Source organism: Salvelinus fontinalis, chromosome 14 (genome assembly GCF_029448725.1).
Source record: "Salvelinus fontinalis isolate EN_2023a chromosome 14, ASM2944872v1, whole genome shotgun sequence".
Classification (NCBI taxonomy): domain Eukaryota; kingdom Metazoa; phylum Chordata; class Actinopteri; order Salmoniformes; family Salmonidae; genus Salvelinus; species Salvelinus fontinalis.
Genome location: NC_074678.1, coordinates 35,334,175 through 35,353,176, shown reverse-complemented (window position 1 = coordinate 35,353,176; position 19,002 = coordinate 35,334,175). Strand labels below are relative to the sequence as shown.

The 19,002-nt window shown below is 45.7% G+C and overlaps 1 protein-coding gene across 7 annotated transcripts in view; it reads right to left on the bottom strand.

Annotated features, from left to right (window-relative positions):
• The window catches only part of LOC129810734 (low-density lipoprotein receptor-related protein 8-like), a 358,998-nt gene that overhangs the window by 74,878 nt on the left and 265,118 nt on the right, over nt 1-19,002 (bottom strand). For all 7 annotated transcript variants that reach the window (XR_008752777.1, XM_055861532.1, XM_055861536.1 and 4 more), the window contains 2 exons: nt 13,131-13,256; nt 980-1,151 (listed from right to left, as the gene is read on the bottom strand). Coding sequence is in view for 6 of the 7 variants with exons in the window: in XM_055861532.1 (XP_055717507.1) it covers nt 980-1,151; nt 13,131-13,256 (298 nt within the window). In the remaining variant the exon portion in view is untranslated. The remainder of the gene's footprint in view (nt 1-979; nt 1,152-13,130; nt 13,257-19,002) is intronic.

Sequence of the window (19,002 nt, the reverse complement as noted above, 5' to 3'; positions counted from 1 at the left end):
AGAGGAGAGACAAATGAACCAAGTGAACAAACATAGTTTGTTCCCTCATTATGATGTATTAAAATGTTCTCACCATCAGCACATTGTCTACTCAGACAGAAATAGAAGCTAGTATGTGTTTGTGTACTTGTCTGCATGTCCAGTAGCTTCCTCTAGCACCCTAACAAGACCCTGGATACATAGAAATGTGACTCATGGGTCTGTCACTATCTGTCTGTACGCATACAGAGGGGAGAAGTGCTCAGGAGATCAGTAGTAAGGTGCTGTCTTCAGTCGCCATCAGCATGCACACAGTCACTCAAGAGAAGACAGGAGAGAGAGAAGAGAGAGGAGAGAGAGAGGAGAGAGAGGAGAGAGAGAGGAGAGAGTAGAGAGAGAGGAGAGAGAGAGGAGAGAGTAGAGGAGAGGAGAGAGAGGAGAGAGGAGAGGAGAGAGGAGAGGAGAGGAGAGAGAGAGGAGAGAGAGAGTAGAGGAGAGAAGAGAGGAGAGGAGAGAGAGAGAGGAGGGAGGAGAGATGAGAGAGGAGAGGAGAGAGGAGAGAGGAGAGGAGAGAGGAGAGGAGAGAGGAGAGGGAGAGAGGAGAGGAGAGGAGAGGAGAGATGAGAGAGGAGAGAGGAGAGGAGAGAGGAGAGAGGAGAGAGGAGAGAGGAGAGAGGAGAGAGGAGAGGAGAGGAGAGAGGAGAGAGAGAGAGGAGAGAGAGAGGAGAGAAAGTAGAGAGAAGACTGTAACTTCAGCCTGATAAGCACCTTTCCACATAACCAGAGTTCGGACAACTTTTAGAATTTAGAACCTTGTTATAATTCTAGACATTCAGTTACATAGCATTGTATAAATATCCCCCATGTAATGTTAACGGTGAGCTCTAGCATGGCTGCCATTGAATGTAGAAGTGTCATGTTATTATAGTCTCTAAATACATGTCTCCGCACCATATTCCCACTCACAGCAGAAAGGACAGTGTGTGTGTGTTTGTGTTACCTGTAGATCTTGCGCTGGTAGAGGTCACACCAGTACATCTTGTTGGTGGTGACATCCACATCCAAGGCTACAGCATTCTTCAGAGTGTGGACCACCTGACTGTATTCTCTCTTTGCCAGGTCTATACGGCAGATCTCATGGCGGTTAGTGAACATCAGGTACGGGCTCTTCCCTGAGACACAACAGATATACAATATGAGAACATTTCAATGCTGAAAACATTGAAACAGTCAGAGGAAAGCATTACTACACAGGACCAGCTCGTCTCTGAGAGAAAGCACACACAGAATACAACAATTATGACATTTCAATGATTAAACACTGGTTGAGATAGATGAAACATCGGTAGAGATAGATGAAACATTGGTAGAGATAGATGAAACATTGGTAGAGATAGATGAAACACTGGTAGAGATAGATGAAACACTGGTAGAGATAGATGAAACATTGGTAGAGATAGATGAAACACTGGTAGAGATAGATGAAACATTGGTAGAGATAGATGAAACATTGGTAGAGATAGATGAAACACTGGTAAAGATAGATGAAACATTGCTAGAGATAGATGAAACATTGGTAGAGATAGATGAAACATTGGTAGAGATAGATGAAAAATTGGTAGAGATAGATGAAACGTTGGTAGAGATAGATGAAACGTTGGTAGAGATAGATGAAAGCTTTGTAGAGAAAATGAAACATTGGTAGAGATAGATGAAACATTGGTAGAGATAGATGAAACACTGGTAGAGATAGATGAAACATTGATAGAGATAGATGAAACATTGGTAGAGATAGATGAAACACTGGTAAAGATAGATGAAACATTGGTAAAGATAGATGAAATATTGGTAGAGGAGATGAAACCTTTGTAGACATAGATGAAACATTGGTAGAGATAGATGAAACGTTGGTAGAGATAGATGAAAGCTTTGTAGAGAAAATGAAACATTGGCAGAGATAGATTAAACATTGGTAGAGATAGATGAATCACTGGTAGAGATAGATGAAACATTGGTAGAGATAGATGAAACATTGGTAGAGATAGATGAAACATTGCTAAGCATGAAAAAACTTTTCTGATGATGTGAAATCAAGGAAATATCTTTCTCGTTCTTATAAGAGTTTAAACAGTTTGGAAGGTCAAATCAAATTAAAATCAAATGTTTTTATTTGTCACATGCTTCGTAAACAACCGGTTTAGACTAGCATATACAAATGGACAAACAGTGTTCATGATAAGATAAAATACTAGCCAATAATTCACAGGTGTGTGCAATATTTTAAATAATTTCCTTCTAACAGCGTTACAATTTCCTTCCCACAAAGGACAAAGGTTAGTTCAGCAGAATATTTCACAACTCTTTCAGTAAAGACTTTAGAGATTTAGACGCCACTTCCTTGTTCCTGTTTGATTGACAACGACAGGGCTCTAACGTCTCCTCAACACCTCTCCTTCTGTCCAGTCTCTGTTTGTCTTGTAATAAAAACACAATCTGTGGTCAATGAATCATGCTGTTCTATTCCTGGTACGGCAGATACGCAAAGCTTTTTCTCAGTGATTTTGTGTGTACGTCATCTACACAAAGAGAATGACTCAAAATTCCCATAAGGAACACACACACACACACACACACACACACACACACACACACACACACACACACACACACACACACACACACACACACTAAATAAAAAAAATGCATACACTTAGATGCGTGGAATGAAACCTACTCCCCAAACCTCCATTATCCTCTAACTGACCTCTATTTATCTTTCATTTGGCGTTCCATCTCTAATAGCTGCTCTGTCATCACACACACACACACACACACACACACACACACACACACACACACACACACACACACACACACACACACACACACACACACACACACACACACACACACACACACACACACACACACACACACACACACACACACACACACACACACACACACACACACACACACACACACACACACACACACACGTCGTGGGACCGTACATGAATAGTTCTCAAGGAGAGTGCAGAGTAGACCTCTCACTCATTGCCACACAGCAATCTCTCTCTTCTCTCTGACCCTCTCTCTTCTCTCTGACCCTCTCTCTCCTCTCTGACCCTCTCTCTCCTCTCTGACCCTCTCTCTTCTCTCTGACCCTCTCTCTCCTCTCTGACCCTCTCTCTTCTCTCTGACCCTCTCTCTTCTCTCTAACCCTCTCTCTCCTCTCTGACCCTCTCTCTCCTCTCTGACCCTCTCTCTCCTCTCTGACCCTCTCTCTCCTCTCTGACCCTCTCTCTCCTCTCTGACCCTCTCTCTCCTCTCTGACCCTCTCTCTCCTCTCTGACCCTCTCTCTCCTCTCTGACCCTCTCTCTTCTCTCTGACCCTCTCTCTCCTCTCTGACCCTCTCTCTTATTACCCTTCCATGAGTAGTTCTCAACCTCACAGAATCACCATCTCAAGTAGCTCTGTTCTGTAGCTCTGTTCTGTTCCCTGGCCAAGATGGGGTTTGTACAATGCTTCATGAGAGAGTGAGAGGGGGAGGGAGGGATAGAGAGAGAGGATGAGTAGGAGATAGAAAGAGGAGAGAAAAAGAGGAGAGAGACAGAGAGAGAAACTGGGTGAATGACAAAGATACATGGAGAGAGAGAGAGAGATAGAAGGGAGGGAAAGAAAGACTGGCAGCTTCATTAAATATTACCCGCAAAACACCAGTCTCAACATCAACAGTGAAGAGGCGACTCCGGGATGCTGGCCTTCTAGGCAGAGTAGCAAAGAAAAAGACATATCTCAGACTAGCCAATAAAAAGAAAAGTTTAAGATGGGCAAAAGAACACAGACACTGGACAGAGGAACTCTGCCTAGAAGGCCAGCATCCCGGAGTCGCCTCTTCACTGTTGACGTCGAGACTGGTGTTTTGCGGGTAATATTTAATGAAGCTGCCAGTTGAGGACTTGTGAGGTGTCTGTTTCTCAAACTAGACACTCTAATGTACTTGTCCTCTTGCTCAGTTGTGCACCGGGGCCTCCCACTCCTCTTCCTATTCTGGTTAGAGACAGTTTGCGCTGTTCTGTGAAGGGAGTAGTACACAGCGTTGTACGAAATCTTCAGTTCTTGGCAATGTTGAGCCTGTAATCGAACCCACAAATGCTGATGCTCCAGATACTCAACTAGTCTAAAGAAGGCCAGTTTTATTGCCTCTTTAATCATGACAACAGTTTTCAGGTGTGCTAACATACTTGCTAAAGGGTTTTCTAATGATCCATTAGCCTTTTAAAATGATAAACTTGGATTAGCTAACACAACGTGCCATTGGAACACAGGAGTGACGGTTGCTGATAATGGGCCTCTGTACGCCTATGTAGATATTCCATTAAAAATCTGCCGTTTCCAGCTACAATAGTCATTTACAACTTTAACAATGTCTACACTGTATTTCTGATCAATTTGATGTTATTTTAAATGGACAAAGAATGAGCTTTTCTTTCAAAAACAAGGACATTTCTAAGTGACCCCAAACTTTTGAACGGTAGTGTACCATATATTTTAGATTTTAGATTCTTCAAAGTAGCCACCCTTTGCCTTGATGAAAGCTTTGCATTCACTGAGTGTACAAAACATTAGAAACACCTTCCTAATAATGAGTTGCACTCCCCCTTCCCTTTTGCCCTCAGAACAGCCTCAATTGTCAGGGCATAGACTCTACAAGGTGTTGAAAGCGTTCCACAGGAATGCTGGATCATGTTGACTCCAAGGCTTCTCACAGTTATGTCAAGTTGGCTGGATGTCCTTTGGGTGGTGGACCATTATTGATACACACAGGAAACTGCTGAGCGTGAAAAATCCAGCAGCACTGCTGTTTTTGACACAAACCAGTGTGCCTGGCACCTACTACCATACCCCGTTCAAAGGCACTAACATCTTTTGTCTTGCCCATTCACCCTCTGAATGGCACAGATACAAAATCCATGTCTGAATTGTCTCAAGGTTTACAAATACATCTTTAACCTGTCTCCTCTCCTTCATCTACACTGATTGAAGTGGATTTAACAAGTGACATCAATAAGGGATCATTGCTTTCACCTGTATTCCTTCGTCAGTCTATGTCATGGAAAGAGTTCTTCATGTTTTGTACACTCAGTGGTTCTTCCTTTTTAAAGTTCAGAGTTTATGCTGCGACCGTTAGTGGTAGATGGTGGCATTCTGTCATTGCACCACACTATTACAAGAGGGAGTTAGAACGCTCATCTATCGGTAGTCTGAACTGTAGCAATTAATGGAGGCGTTTTCAGTCTGAGAGTCTCTCTTATGGCACTAGAGTCCTGCATCAGGCAACAACAACAAAAACTTTTGGTGGTCATGGAGTTGAGAGAGAACTTGGGTAAATACAATGCGGGAATTTCACTTGACATGTGGATTGACGAATTTCCGAAAAATAGGCACAGTGGGCTTTTGGTTTCCTCTCCCTCTAAAAACAGAAATAAATCATTCTAAATATCAAACTGGCTTTATTTACAAATTAGTAAGAATGTTTCCCTCCATGTTCAAGAATGGACTTTTTCCCTTTATTCAGATTACAATTGCTCACTTTTGGTTATTTGAAATGAAATCATCTCCAAAATATCGTTATTTATTAAACAAAGTGATTATTATTATTATTAACCCTGCATTCTAATTATATAAAAGCCCCTTAGATTTTCTCACAGATCCTAATGAAAAATGCCCCTTAGATATTAATTTAGAATCCTCCAATCCTCTAAATGTAACTATTGGAGGAGAGTCATGTCATTGGCGGAAAGTTAGGCGGTACTGGCGGAGTTGAAGGAGGAACGAGAGTCAGGCGGTACTGGCGGAGTTGAAGGAGGAATGAGAGTCAGGCGGTACTGGCGAAGTTGAAGGAGGAACGAGAGTCAGGTGGTACTGGCGGAGTTGAAGGAGGAACGAGAGTCAGGCGGTACTGGCGGAGTTGAAGGGGGAACGAGAGTCAGGCGGTACTGGCGGAGTTGAAGGAGGAACGAGAGTCAGGCGGTACTGGCGGAGTTGAAGGAGGAACGAGAGTCAGGAGGTACTGGCGGAGTTGAAGGAGGAACGAGAGTCAGGAGGTACTGGCGGAGTTGAAGGAGGAACGAGAGTCAGGTGGTACTGGCGAAGTTGAAGGAGGAACGAGAGTCAGGCGGTACTGCCGGAGTTGAAGGGGGAACGAGAGTCAGGCGGTACTGGCGGAGTTGAAGGGGGAACGAGAGTCAGGCGGTACTGGCGGAGTTGAAGGAGGAACGAGAGTCAGGAGGTACTGGCGGAGTTGAAGGAGGAACGAGAGTCAGGCGGTACTGGCGGAGTTGAAGGAGGAACGAGAGTCAGGCGGTACTGGCGGAGTTGAAGGAGGAACGAGAGTCAGGCGGTACTGGCGGAGTTGAAGGAGGAACGAGATGGGAGTCACAATCCAGGCAAACATGGAGATAATTATTTCAACGACACTAAAGTTGCAACAAGTTCGATCGGGTTCAAATCAGGAGACCTACATGTAGAGATAAAAAAATATTTGTAGATATACTGTAGGCCTACCGTAGGCGACATGAGTCTCACTAGTGTTGAGTAATGTGTTGTTAAAAGTGTTGTAGGTCATATTTATTTATTTTTATTTAACCTTTATTTTAATACATAAAGGTCTACTTACTCTGCTGGCGTCTTGACCCAGTTTATGCCCTCATTTGCAATGCAAACCATAACGAATTACTATGGGAATAAATGGAAGAGGCAAGTAGAAGGGGGGAAAAGTAAGGAACTTCTCTGTCAGCCCTGGAGGACTTTTGAAAACATGTCTATATAATATAATGCCTTAATGAGCCTTTCCATAAGTCCACTCAAGTTTCTTCAACTGTCCTCTTTTTTTTTATTTTAAATTTAACCCCTTTTCTCCCCAATTTTCGTGGTATCCAATCGCTAGTAATTACTATCTTGTCTCATCGCTACAACTCCCGTACGGGCTCGGGAGAGACGAAGGTCGAAAGCTATGCGTCCTCCGAAGCACAACCCAACCAAGCCGCACTGCTTCTTTAACACAGCGCGCCTCCAACCCGGAAGCCAGCCGCACCAATGTGTCGGAGGAAACACCGTGCACCTGGCCCACCTTGGTTAGCGCGCACTGCGCCCTGCGATGCAGTGCCCTAGACCACTGCGCCACCCGGGAGGCCCCTTCAACTGTCTTCTGACTGTGATTAGAGCGATGTTGATTGCCTTTGCCGATCGCTTATCATCTTCAACCATCAGTGAGTCCGTCATACCGAGTCCACCAAATGCATTGTTTTAAGTACTCTAAAACCAGATTTGCCCCAACAAAAAAATGCATCCACCCCTACAAATATATCCATGTATTATTAACCCTGCATTATAATTGTAATGCAGATGTTTAGTTCGTTATGGATCATTAACAAATTATTATGAGATTAAATATCACTGAATGATCACTGAATGTTGTCAACTATTTCAGCACTGTTTCGCGCTGCTCTGAGACAAGCATGGGGACTGGTATTATTTTCACTGAATCTCCGTTTGGGTATTGGTTAGCCTACAATTAGGGTGTGGAAATGTTAGGATTATTTTAGGATTATTTTGCTCTTAGTACAGTAGCCTACTCCTGACCGGTCATGTTGTACAGCGCCATATTTTCCTAACGGAAACCCTAAGGGTTTTCATTTTTCTTGGAATAGAAACACCATAATATTAATCAAATGAATGAAGCTACATTTCTTAAAATCAATCCCATATACTATGTCCTTACAAAAAAAGGTCTTAAATTATCTAGTACAGCCAATATTAAAAAAGTCAAATGCTTCTCAAAGATTCCCTCTGGTGGTCAAATTACCACTAACTCGCAACAATGGCTGACACTTAAATAATGTGCCATAGAATTCTGCGGCAACCCGCAAGGTGTGCTGCAGTGCGACGCAGCTTTTAAAGGAAGAACCACCGAGATATAAGCTGAGAGAGACTAATGGAGTCTTATCTCCCTCCCTCCTCGTCCCGTACAAAATCAAGACAAAGCCGGGCAACTTGTCACGATCGTCATAATAACTGGGCCAAAGCGCAGCGTGATCTGGGTTCCACATCTTTTTATTACTAGGTGAAACTCAAAACGAAACATGAAGCTGCTACAGTGCTCACAGGCAACTATCCATAGTCAAGATCCCACAAAGCACAAAGGGGAAATGGCTGCCTAAATATGATCCCCAATCAGAGACAACGACAAACAGCTGCCTCTGATTGGGAACCATACCTGGCCAACATAGACACATAATCACCTAGATGACCCACCCTAGTCACACCCCGCCCTAACCAACATAGAGAATAAAAAGCTCTCTATGGTCAGGGCGTGACACAACTTGTCCCATCAAGCCAGGGCGTTCTGAGTTGGCTCCATGTATCGAACCACGGCACGCGCACGCACACGCACACACACACCTGCACGAGCCACACCTAGATGAGTTTCTCAGTCCTAGGCCGCCACGGGACACTGCACAGGGAGCAAATATTTTCATTTTCACTGCGAGTCAGGATTCAATCATTTTCCCTGTCTCCTGGATTTGTACCGATCAATTTCAGCCTCTCTCCCACTAGGGAAGGGAGAAAAAGACAGACAGAGAGAGAGAGAGAGAGAGAGAGAGAGAGAGAGAGAGAGAGAGAGAGAGAGAGAGAGAGAGAGACAGAGAGATAGAGTGACAGAGAGAGAGACCAAGAGAGAGAAGAGAGAGGAGAAAAGAGAGAGAAAGAAAGAAAGAGAGAGAAAGAGAATGAGTGGCAGCATACATAGGGAGGGAGAGACAAACAGATAGAGAGCGAATGGTAGAGAAATAGATGTTGATAGACAGAGGGAAAGAAAGAGAGAGAGAGGATGAGAGAGAGAGATGGAGAGAGGATGAGAGAGAGAGAGAGATGGAGAGAAAGATATGTCCTACTTCCACTGTCAACACAGCCCCTAGCCCCTCATTCAGGACCGGTGACATCATCAAATAGCGCCATTCTACAGAGTAGTTGCTCTCTCTTCCCTGTGTTAAAGCAGAGTCAGACCCCTCCACTCTGACAACAGTCTGTGTGTGTGTGTGTGTGTGTGTGTGTGTGTGTGTGTGTGTGTGTGTGTGTGTGTGTGTGTGTGTGTGTGTGTGTGTGTGTGAGCGTGTGGGTGTGAGCGTGTGGGTGTGCACGTGCATGCATGTGTGATGACAGGACAGACCCCATGCATTTAAATCTTCCATAACTCACCCCTGCATTGTCAGCCAATTAAGATACGCTTTGAAAGGCCAGACAGATATGCAGCCAGGCCTGAGGAAATCGATTTGACGTACAGTACAGCTAGTTACTGTTATGTAAAAAAACGTATTAAACTCAGAGGGTGACTGTAATTTTGAAAAAAAAGGAATATTCTGAGTTGTTAGACGACAGAAGATCAAAGTAGGTGTATTCTCTCTGGGATCGTTAACGTGGCCTGGGAGAATATAGATGTCTGCCAGCAGCTGGAGACAACAAGGCTGATACATTCCCTGATTCAGTGAGACTACAATCAACTTTAAGAAGTGTAGTCTGTCATACTCATGAGAAAACACCACTCTTTCTATTCTCTACTAAATCCACGAGACAAATCTGTGCAGAATGTTCCTGTCTTGTCAAACCAAAGACACCATGTCATACTGAAACGCCATCCAATACAGGCAACTATACTCAGATTATATGTTTATTACATAAGATCCATGTCAGACTACGACTTCAGAGAGCGCTGAATGTTTAAGCCCATCCATCCCTGGTCGTGTGATGATCCTAGTCTCTGTCCTAGTCGCTGTCCTAATGTCCGTCCTAGTCTCTGTCCTAGTGTCTGTTCTAGTCTCTGTCCTAGTGTCCGTCCTAGACTCTGTCCTAGTGTCAGTCCTAGATTCTGTTCTAGTCTCTGTCCTAGACTCTGTCCTACTGTCCGTCCATGACTCTGTTCTCGTGTCCATCCTAGATTCTGTCCTAGACTATGACCTAGTGTCCGTCCAAGACTCTGTCCTAGACTATGTTCTAGTCTCTGTCCTAGACTATGTCCTAGTGTCCGTCCTAGAATCTGTCCTCGTGTCCGTCCAAGACTCTGTCCTAGACTCTGTCCTAGATTCTGTCCTAGAATCTGTCCTAGTGTCCGTCCAAGACTCTGTCCTAGACTGTCCTAGTGTCCGTCCAAGACTCTGTTCTAGACTCTGTTCTAGTGTCTGTTCTAGACTCTGTTCTAGATTATGTCCTAGTGTCTGTTCTAGTGTCTGTCCTAGACTCTGTCCTAGTGTCTGTTCTAGTGTCTGTCCTAGTGTCCGTCCTAGACTCTGTTCTAGTGTCTGTTCTAGACTCTGTCCTAGTGTCTGTCCTAGTGTCTGTCCTAGTGTCTGTCCAAGACTCTGTTCTAGATTCTGTCCTAGAGAGGTGCGGGGGGGGCTGCCTTAATCGACATCAACGTCTTCGGCGCCCGGGAAACAGGAGGTTAACTGCCTTGTTCAGGGGCAGAACAACAGATTTTTACCTTGTCAGCTCGGGGATTCGATCCAGCAACCTTCCGCTTACTGGCACAACACTCTAACCACTAGGCTACCTGCTGCCCCATTGCTGCCTGTCTTTTAACAATTGCTGGGAAGGAGACTGGGAACTGTTATATATTTATATCGGGAGAGGGAGGGAGATAGCCTAAAGGGAGAAAAGGGTGCATAGTGAGAGTGAGGGAGAAACAGTAAAAATGGGGACTGAGGAGAAAAACACAGAGATGCAGACAGATAGGCAAGGAGAGGGAAAGAGGAGGACCAAGAGGAGGACACATAGGAGGACACAGAGGAGGACCAAGAGGAGGACACAGAGGAGGACCAAGAGGAGGACCAAGAGGAGGACCAAGAGGAGGACCAAGAGGAGGACCAAGAGGAGGACACAGAGGAGGACCAAGAGGAGGACCAAGAGGAGGACCAAGAGGAGGACACAGAGGAGGACACAGAGGAGGACCAAGAGGAGGACCAAGAGGAGGACCAAGAGGAGGACACAGAGGAGGACCAAGAGGAGGACCAAGAGGAGGACCAAGAGGAGGACCAAGAGGAGGACCAAGAGGAGGACCAAGAGGAGGACACAGAGGAGGACCAAGAGGAGGACCAAGAGGAGGACCAAGAGGAGGACCAAGAGGAGGATGGACAAAGGAAAATGGTGAGAGCCAATCAGTTAGTCATTTAACTGTTAGTGAGTCATTTAACGGTTAGTGAGTCATTTAACTGTTAGTGAGTGATATTGCACCCATGGTAAACACAATAAAACATTTAGTGTGGTGAAATGACTTGTGGAATCAACTTGCTACATTGTATGGTAATACTTGGGCTTATAGCGATGAACGTAACATGATGCCACCAACCTGGGAGTTGTGCTTTTAATTAGCTTCTACACCGTTCACATTAACTAGAAAGGCACATGGGAGACTGCAGTCTACATTATTATGCGTGGCACTGTAGCTACAATTAAAACTAGTAAAACTCTTCAGAAACTATGTCAAATGAGTATTCTTCTAACGCTTTCTCCGTCCTGCCTCCAAGGGCTTTCTCCGTCCTGCCTCCAAGGGCTTTCTCCATCCTGCCTCCAGGGGCTTTCTCCATCCTGCCTCCAAGGGCTTTCTCCATCCTGCCTCCAAGGGCTTTCTCCATCCTGCCTCCAAGGGCTTTCTCCATCCTGCCTCCAGGGGCTTTCTCCATCCTGCCTCCAAGGGCTTTCTCCATCCTGCCTCCAAGGGCTTTCTCCATCCTGCCTCCAGGGGCTTTCTCCATCCTGCCTCCAGGGGCTTTCTCCATCCTGCCTCCAGGGGCTTTCTCCATCCTGCCTCCAAGGGCTTTCTCCATCCTGCCTCCAAGGGCTTTCCAAGTTAAGACAATATTCAGACATGGTCAGTGACAGTAGAAAGTAGCCCTCTAATCTCTGTGTGATTGGATGAAGGGTAATAATGGTATTGCATTCCCTGAACATCACAAATAAAGCCTTCGTTTTCCAGCCCAGTGTGATCTACTTAACGACATCATCGCTTCAGCTGTCAGTCCCTGTTGTAGAGCAGGAGAGTGAACCCAACAAATCTACCGCAGTGGAATGTGAGTGTGATTGTGTTGTCTGTAAATCTGTGTGAGTGTGTGCATCGTTGTGAATGTATGAGGTTGTGTGTCTGTTGATGTGTATGTCTGTGAATGTATGAGGTTGTGTGAGAGTGTGTGTGTGGAGGTTCATTAAATCCACATCACCTCAGCATCACATAGCAGGCGCCTCTGCATCTCTGCCTCCTTCTTCCCAAGCTTCAGAGTAAATCAACCACTGCAGAAATAAGAATGGTATGTCTCTGTCTTTCTGTGCTGCAATCAACAATACTGACTGACGCGCCCAACAGAACGCAGCGATCACTCACTTCAATAACCAAGGAGCTATTCTAATAACACACACCCTCCCCTCCGCTCTAATAATACACGGCCCAGCTCTCTGACAGTGTGTATGCTCTCTCTAACAGTCACAAAGACGTGCCTTCTCAGACGGGAAGTAATCAATGTCGTTTTTCACGCCACTTAGAGCAAAGCCGAGCCAGTTCCTTTAAGCCAGTTCCTTTAAGCCAGTTCCTTTAAGCCAGTTCCTTTAAGCCAGTTCCTTTAAGCCAGTTCCTTTAAGCCAGTTCCTTTAAGCCAGTTCCTTTAAGCCTCCTCATTATCGCGTCAGTTTGCCCTGTAATGATCTAACCTAAGAATGATGATGCTAACCAAAAACACTGTCTTTCTCTACACAGTCAGAGATAAGTCCCAGGCCCCCAAGTTAAGACCAGTGTCATTATTTCTATTCATGCCCAGGCTGGAGTGTTTACCGTGGGTCACGGAGAAGGACAATACCTGGCTGTGTCCAACAGCACCCTGTCAGACAAGGTGGACATGTTTATCTTTTCATTACCTCCCTGAGAAGCAGAAGGTAAATATTTGCGTTACAGACCTCAGATGGCTGTGCCGTGCTAGTCCTGCATACAAACAACCACCATTCATATCGGACGGCCTGAGAATAGACTGTGGTGTTGCTGAGTTGCGGTGTGTGTGTGTGTGTGTCTCTTCTGTGGTTGCCAGGGACGGGTTGCCTCTCTTACCCACGGCCTTGCAGGTCTTGGTGCTGGGGTCCATCTCATAGCCCTGATAACATTCACACTTGTAGTCTCCTTTGTAGTTGATGCAGATCTGGCTGCAGGAGTCAGGCTGTTGACACTCATCTATGTCTGGGGAGAGACGTCACAAATCCATCAGTAACACAGGACACTCTGTCTCCACTCAGACAGGAGAACAAGGGGATGGGAAGTACGTAGACATATCTCTAAGTACTGGTCAGAAAAGGTGAAGGGAATGAAGGGTGAAGGGAATGTGGAAGAGATTGAGAGAGCAATTTTTAGAGAGTGCAATCATTGGCCATGTTGTAATGGCTGAAAGGAACGGGGTTTTCATTAGGAAAATGTGTTCCGCCCGGACATTTGACCGGCAGCATTTTAATTTACCGCATATTTGAGCAATTTACCAAACCCATATGCACTGGGTGCGTAACCTGATTAGGGCGTCCACCCACGCTGCTCAGAATGACAGAAATCACATGTAGATTATGGTCATTCATATTAACAGAACAAGTCGAGGATGAAATGATGTGTGGTACTTCTTACTGAATTCTGATGCACACTTTGAAGATTTTATAATAACTACCCACATTTACTTTTCCTCAGCCAACAAGACGAGTAACGAACAGTAAAATCACTAGCTTACAGAATGTCAATCCCCCATAGCAGAAAAGTTGACCTATTGTATTGGTCAGCTTGGCGAGAAAAAAATAGCCAATTCTGAACAGTCTGGAACAGTTTGTGGATGATAGATTCCAAATTCATACAACCAGTAGGCCTAGGCTAAATAAATAAAATACGTTAAGATGAAACAGATAAGAAAGTTTAACTTAAAATGTTGATAAACTATTGTTATATACATTATAAGCGATGCACACAAGGCAGTAGGCAAGAATGTTCCTTCCATAATGCAGTCAGCGGGAAAACACTGTTGACAAAAGGGCACCGCACAAGCAAGTGGCTTCATGTGACAGAGATGAAAATATCAATTATACATTTTGAAATAAGGGAGATTTAACAACTAGCATGGGTTGCTAATATGACATGGATTGTGCCTTTGGCTACAGGACAACGAGAGAAAGTTTTTATAAAAGAATTGCCCTCCACGGATATGGTCTGATTTTGTCTAGGCTACTTTGAAGCAAGGTAAGACATGCCTCAAAATATGTAATAAAATGTTCAGGTTTCAAACAATGAAGTATATGTTTTCAAAATGCATACTGCCTCCAGCTCACTGCAAAGTGTTATGTGACATGTTGATAAAGCCTGCTTTCTGTTGCCTACGCATCTGCTGTTTGAGCAGCTCTCGCGTTGTCTGGCAGATTTTCCCCTCAAAGGCTCTGTATGCATGTGAAAAGATACATTACCAATATACTGTACACATGCGCCAATTAAATTCCATTCAATTACGCAAATTAACCTAAAGACCGATAAGCATGACCAGTCAAACGTATTTCCATCGACTGGTATTGTCATCAATGAAGAGGCTAAAACGTATTTCCATCGACTGGTATTGTCATCAATGAAGAGGCTAAAACGTATTTTTTTCACAATGTTTTATTTTCTTCTCCTGGACATTTGGCCGGTGCCAATTTTATTCATCAGGCTTTTCAAAAAAATAATATCGGCCAAAAGCTGGCTATTACCGGCTAACGGAAACCCTGAACTGGAATGAGAGCCATTTTGTTGTGTTGAAGTAAGGTTTTAGATTGGGTCTTGTACCTTCACAGGTCTTGTCTGAGAGGGACAGGTTGTCTGGTACTCTACCTTCACAGGTCTTGTCTGAGAGGGACAGGTTGTCTGGTACTCTACCTTCACAGGTCTTGTCTGAGAGGGACATGTTTCTGGTACTCTACCTTCACAGGTCTTGTATGAGAGGGACATGTTTCTGGTACTCTACCTTCACAGGTCTTGTATGAGAGGGACAGGTTGTCTGCTACTCTACCTTCACAGGTCTTGTCTGAGAGGGACAGGTTGTCTGGTACTCTACCTTCACAGGTCTTGTCTGAGAGGGACATGTTTCTGGTACTCTACCTTCACAGGTCTTGTCTGAGAGGGACAGGTTGTCTGGTACTCTACCTTCACAGGTCTTGTCTGAGAGGGACAGGTTGTCTGCTACTCTACCTTCACAGGTCTTGTCTGAGAGGGACATGTTTCTGGTACTCTACCTTCACAGGTCTTGTCTGAGAGGGACAGGTTGTCTGGTACTCTACCTTCACAGGTCTTGTCTGAGAAGGACAGGTTGTCTGGTACTCTACCTTCACAGGTCTTGTCTGAGAGGGACAGGTTGTCTGCTACTCTACCTTCACAGGTCTTGTCTGAGAGGGACAGGTTGTCTGGTACTCTACCTTCACAGGTCTTGTCTGAGAGGGACATGTTTCTGGTACTCTACCTTCACAGGTCTTGTCTGAGAGGGACAGGTTGTCTGCTACTCTACCTTCACAGGTCTTGTCTGAGAGGGACAGGTTGTCTGGTACTCTACCTTCACAGGTCTTGTCTGAGAGGGACAGGTTGTCTGGTACTCTACCTTCACAGGTCTTGTATGAGAGGGACAGGTTGTCTGGTACTCTACCTTCACAGGTCTTGTCTGAGAAGGACAGGTTGTCTGGTACTCTACCTTCACAGGTCTTGTCTGAGAAGGACAGGTTGTCTGGTACTCTACCTTCACAGGTCTTGTCTGAGAGGGACATGTTTCTGGTACTCTACCTTCACAGGTCTTGTCTGAGAGGGACAGGTTGTCTGGTACTCTACCTTCACAGGTCTTGTCTGAGAAGGACAGGTAGTCTGGTACTCTACCTTCACAGGTCTTGTCTGAGAGGGACAGGTTGTCTGGTACTCTACCTTCACAGGTCTTGTCTGAGAGGGACATGTTTCTGGTACTCTACCTTCACAGGTCTTGTCTGAGAGGGACATGTTTCTGGTACTCTACCTTCACAGGTCTTGTCTGAGAGGGACAGGTTGTCTGGTACTCTACCTTCACAGGTCTTGTCTGAGAAGGACAGGTTGTCTGGTACTCTACCTTCACAGGTCTTGTCTGAGAAGGACAGGTTGTCTGGTACTCTACCTTCACAGGTCTTGTCTGAGAGGGACAGGTTGTCTGCTACTCTACCTTCACAGGTCTTGTCTGAGAGGGACATGTTTCTGGTACTCTACCTTCACAGGTCTTGTCTGAGAGGGACATGTTTCTGGTACTCTACCTTCACAGGTCTTGTCTGAGAGGGACAGGTTGTCTGGTACTCTACCTTCACAGGTCTTGTCTGAGAAGGACAGGTTGTCTGGTACTCTACCTTCACAGGTCTTGTCTGAGAAGGACAGGTTGTCTGGTACTCTACCTTCACAGGTCTTGTCTGAGAGGGACAGGTTGTCTGCTACTCTACCTTCACAGGTCTTGTCTGAGAGGGACAGGTTGTCTGGTACTCTACCTTCACAGGTCTTGTCTGAGAGGGACAGGTTGTCTGGTACTCTACCTTCACAGGTCTTGTCTGAGAGGGACAGGTTGTCTGGTACTCTACCTTCACAGGTCTTGTCTGAGAAGGACAGGTTGTCTGCTACTCTACCTTCACAGGTCTTGTCTGAGAGGGACAGGTTGTCTGCTACTCTACCTTCACAGGTCTTGTCTGAGAGGGACAGGTTGTCTGGTACTCTACCTTCACAGGTCTTGTCTGAGAGGGACAGGTTGTCTGCTACTCTACCTTCACAGGTCTTGTCTGAGAGGGACAGGTTGTCTGCTACTCTACCTTCACAGGTCTTGTCTGAGAGGGACAGCTTGTCTGGTACTCTACCTTCACAGGTCTTGTCTGAGAGGGACAGGTTGTCTGGTACTCTACCTTCACAGGTCTTGTCTGAGAGGGACAAGTTGTCTGGTACTCTACCTTCACAGGTCTTGTCTGAGAAGGACAGGTTGTCTGCTACTCTACCTTCACAGGTCTTGTCTGAGAGGGACAGGTTGTCTGCTACTCTACCTTCACAGGTCTTGTCTGAGAGGGACAGGTTGTCTGGTACTCTACCTTCACAGGTCTTGTCTGAGAGGGACAGGTTGTCTGCTACTCTACCTTCACAGGTCTTGTCTGAGAGGGACAGGTTGTCTGCTACTCTACCTTCACAGGTCTTGTCTGAGAGGGACAGCTTGTCTGGTACTCTACCTTCACAGGTCTTGTCTGAGAGGGACAGGTTGTCTGGTACTCTACCTTCACAGGTCTTGTCTGAGAGGGACAGGTTGTCTGCTACTCTACCTTCACAGGTCTTGTCTGAGAGGGACATGTTTCTGGTACTCTACCTTCACAGGTCTTGTCTGAGAGGGACAGGTTGTCTGGTACTCTACCTTCACAGGTCTTGTCTGAGAAGGACAGGTTGTCTGGTACTCTACCTTCACAGGTCTTGTCTGAGAGGGACAGGTTGTCTGGTACTCTACCTTCACAGGTCTTGTCTGAGAGGGACATGTTTCTGGTACTCTACCTTCACAGGTCTTGTCTGAGAGGGACATGTTTCTGGTACTCTACCTTCACAGGTCTTGTCTGAGAGGGACAGGTTGTCTGGTACTCTACCTTCACAGGTCTTGTCTGAGAAGGACAGGTTGTCTGGTACTCTACCTTCACAGGTCTTGTCTGAGAAGGACAGGTTGTCTGGTACTCTACCTTCACAGGTCTTGTCTGAGAGGGACAGGTTGTCTGCTACTCTACCTTCACAGGTCTTGTCTGAGAGGGACATGTTTCTGGTACTCTACCTTCACAGGTCTTGTCTGAGAGGGACATGTTTCTGGTACTCTACCTTCACAGGTCTTGTCTGAGAGGGACAGGTTGTCTGGTACTCTACCTTCACAGGTCTTGTCTGAGAAGGACAGGTTGTCTGGTACTCTACCTTCACAGGTCTTGTCTGAGAAGGACAGGTTGTCTGGTACTCTACCTTCACAGGTCTTGTCTGAGAGGGACAGGTTGTCTGCTACTCTACCTTCACAGGTCTTGTCTGAGAGGGACAGGTTGTCTGGTACTCTACCTTCACAGGTCTTGTCTGAGAGGGACAGGTTGTCTGGTACTCTACCTTCACAGGTCTTGTCTGAGAGGGACAGGTTGTCTGGTACTCTACCTTCACAGGTCTTGTCTGAGAGGGACAGGTTGTCTGCTACTCTACCTTCACAGGTCTTGTCTGAGAGGGACAGGTTGTCTGCTACTCTACCTTCACAGGTCTTGTCTGAGAGGGACAGGTTGTCTGGTACTCTACCTTCACAGGTCTTGTCTGAGAGGGACAGGTTGTCTGCTACTCTACCTTCACAGGTCTTGTCTGAGAGGGACAGGTTGTCTGCTACTCTAACTTCACAGGTCTTGTCTGAGAGGGACAGCTTGTCTGGTACTCTACCTTCACAGGTCTTGTCTGAGAGGGACAGGTTGTCTGGTACTCTACCTTCACAGGTCTTGTCTGAGAGGGACATGTTTCTGGTACTCTACCTTCACAGGTCTTGTCTGAGAGGGACAGGTTGTCTGGTACTCTACCTTCACAGGTCTTGTCTGAGAGGGACATGTTTCTGGTACTCTACCTTCACAGGTCTTGTCTGAGAGGGACATGTTTCTGGTACTCTACCTTCACAGGTCTTGTCTGAGAGGGACATGTTTCTGGTACTCTACCTTCACAGGTCTTGTCTGAGAAGGACAGGTTGTCTGGTACTCTACCTTCACAGGTCTTGTCTGAGAGGGACAGGTTGTCTGGTACTCTACCTTCACAGGTCTTGTCTGAGAGGGACATGTTTCTGGTACTCTACCTTCACAGGTCTTGTCTGAGAAGGACAGGTTGTCTGGTACTCTACCTTCACAGGTCTTGTCTGAGAGGGACAGGTTGTATGGTACTCTACCTTCACAGGTCTTGTCTG